Consider the following 2,929-nt stretch of genomic DNA (forward strand, 5'->3'; position numbering starts at 1 on the left):
TTCAACGTGTTTGAATAATTATTAGTAGTGTAAAAAGGATGCTTCATCGCCATCAACTCAGTTGATCCATCAACTCAGGAGTACTTTCAACTCATTTGATGGTTCAACTCAAGAGTACTATCAACTCATTTGATGGCGATGAACCATCCTGGTAGGTTCTAGGACATCAATTCATTTGATGGTTCAACTCAGGAGTACTTTCAACTCATTTGATGGCGATGAACCATCCTGGTAGGTTCTAGGACATCAATTCATTTGATGGTTCAACTCAGGAGTACTTTCAAATCGGTTGATCTTTCATTCCACCACTACTTCAAGGTAGGTTCTAGGACATCAATTCACTTGAACCAACAACTAGAAAGAAGTTTGTATCATCTTGTAGAAGAATCAATTCATGTGTACTATCCTATGATTTGAACGTACTATCAACCAGAAGCTAGTATCAGTCAAAAGCTGGTATCATCTGGAAGTACTATCAATTCATGAGTACTATCATATGATTTGAACGTACTATCAACCAGAAGCTAGTATCAGTCAAAAGCTGGTATCATCTGGAAGTACTATCAATTCATGAGTACTATCATATGATTTGAACATACTATCAACTATCAAAATAAAACTTCTAGTATGAGAATGTTTTATTATGTAATATTTTACCTGAAGACTGTTCAATATTTGGATATACACATTCTATTGATATCCGATGATGCCATCCCACTAGTGAGCAAGGTATGAATATAAAAAAGAATGGAGTAAGTGAATGTTATCATTCCATAATCATGGATCTTCATGTTTCTGCATCTTTACCATGATCACCAGGTGGACTGTGGAGTTACTGTTTGAGTATAGAAAAGAAAATTGTGAACCATTCAAATCTTTGGAGAACTTTCTTGATTCAATGACTTTGATTTTCCCACATGCTTCAATTTACCTCTGCAGCAATGATCAAATGGTTATTCTGACTTTTCCATACAGCCGATGTTACTGTGAAATGGCAGTGCAGTGCAGTTTTTAGTGAATAGCAAAGTAAGTACAATCTATATTGTTTATTATTATTGTTGGTTATTATTCTAAAAGATCCATTTTGATGAATACTTTGTGTGGGAGACTTTAAGTAAGATGTCTCCTCATCATTATCCTAAATGAGAATAATGGCCACGCCTACCAGCATTAGAGGCATCAATGGGGGACCTATCTTTCTAGCTCAAGTTGGTCATGCAGGAGCATGGTTGGGGGTCGTTCACTCAGTGGTCAGTCAGTCAGTTCAATTACTGATCAGTCACTGTTCAGTAACTGTTCAGTCACTGTTCACTTACAGCTCACTAGAAGCTGTAATGAGCTTGGATATATTTGTTAAAGTATACATAATAAACAACAAGTAAATAGATATCCACCGTGGTGTAGTGGTTAGCACTTCTGCTTTCCATTCTAGAGGACTCGGGGTTTGAATTATTCATAAGGACTTGGGTTCGAATCTTCTTTGTATATATGGGGATGTAAGATGTTTGGGTTAAGGAATGTAGGTAGGTAGGTAGTGTAGGTGTAATTGTTTGTAAACCATTACACCACGATGGATATCTTTTGTTGAAATATGATTCAACATGAAAGTTTTCATGTTTCAGCTATCAATCATCATTCTTCAATCATGGTGGCTACAAGCATGTACCAAGCAGCACTCTACCTTATGCTACTACTCAGTGCTAGTGCATTGGATCCAAAGTACAGGACACAGGAATTTCTCACTTCAAGGGAACATGGACTGGATACATCAAACATCCATCATATGCAACAGTGCCTGCTAACATCAGGGATTCCTGCTCTACATGGTAATCAGTCAGCAATCGATCAAATGTACATTGATATCAGAGACTGGTACATGAATATGGCTGGGGAACGAGCTGTGGTGGGATCTCTCTGCAAACGAGTCCACTGCGTATACAATCTGCACACCTGTCTTCACCCTACATTCACATCGTTGGACTTTCTGGAAGTGGTTGTTGTAAGGTCAGTTGAGGTCTGTGCACCGTACTGTGAAGAACAAGCATCCATTGTTATTACTACTCCAGTGAGTACTGCAACTGTTACAACAACTCTTGCTGCTATCATCACAACTACTCAAGCTAGTACTACAACTCCTGCTAGCACTACAACTCCCGCTAGTACTACTCCAACTAGTACTGCTGCTACTACAACTCCTACCACTGTGCCAGACCCAGTAACAACATCAGCCTGCAGTGGAGCAAGTAGACATGTGTGAGAGTGGAGACTGTCTACTAGTAACCAGCAACCAATGGATCATACAACCATTGCTAAACTTTGGAGATAAGGACCTGCCTGAACCGTTTGGAACGGCTCAAAACTTCTTGAAGACATTGACATACATCTTCCACGATGCTGAAGTATCAAGCTGCTGCACCGATCTATGCGAGGGAGCAGTCATCTTGAAATTCATGTTCAGCAGAGGATTTTGTGAAATAAGCAATCGACTAGGAGATTTGTATCATTGGATAGTTCTTGATATATTGGACTGAAATATTATCTTTGTGCACTATATATTATTATTATTATTATTATTAGCCGTCAAGCTCCCAGATGGAAGACGCTGAGCAAAATTTGGTTCATTTTTTGTTTTTCTTGTTCTTTTTATCAATCCACCAGTTTTTCATTTTCAGTGAGAACTCCGCTTTCCTTGTGCACTATATATATATATATATATATATTTTCATGCATACACTGTAAATAAACATCAAGTAATACCACAATTGTTGCACATTTTATTCCATACAACCTTCAACTTTTAGAGTAAGCACAAGGTGTGAGATAAAGCATAAATTACATCCTATACTGTTAGTCATTCAATACAATAGGAATCATCCTACTCTGATAAACTTATCTTTATGCAGGAAGTTGGTTAATCATGACTTCCACC

General features: G+C 38.0%; 1 protein-coding gene across 1 annotated transcript; it reads left to right on the forward strand.

The window, feature by feature from the left end:
- Positions 1 to 284: 284 nt before the first annotated feature.
- LOC120355800 (integumentary mucin C.1-like) lies at positions 285 to 2,538 on the forward strand. The gene is made up of 2 exons (XM_039444507.1): positions 285 to 1,026; positions 1,623 to 2,538. The coding sequence occupies exon 2, from the start codon at positions 1,646 to 1,648 to the stop codon at positions 2,255 to 2,257; it is 612 nt and encodes a 203-aa protein (XP_039300441.1). The 5' UTR covers positions 285 to 1,026; positions 1,623 to 1,645; the 3' UTR covers positions 2,258 to 2,538.
- The last annotated feature ends 391 nt before the right edge of the window (positions 2,539 to 2,929 follow it).

The sequence above is a fragment of the Nilaparvata lugens genome, unplaced genomic scaffold (genome assembly GCF_014356525.2).
Source record: "Nilaparvata lugens isolate BPH unplaced genomic scaffold, ASM1435652v1 scaffold4843, whole genome shotgun sequence".
Classification (NCBI taxonomy): Eukaryota; Metazoa; Arthropoda; class Insecta; order Hemiptera; family Delphacidae; genus Nilaparvata; species Nilaparvata lugens.

Excerpts from the sequence above, each read along its gene's own strand:
- LOC120355800 (XM_039444507.1), top strand. The coding sequence starts at position 1,646 with ATGGTGGCTACAAGCATGTACCAAGCAGCACTCTACCTTATGCTACTA.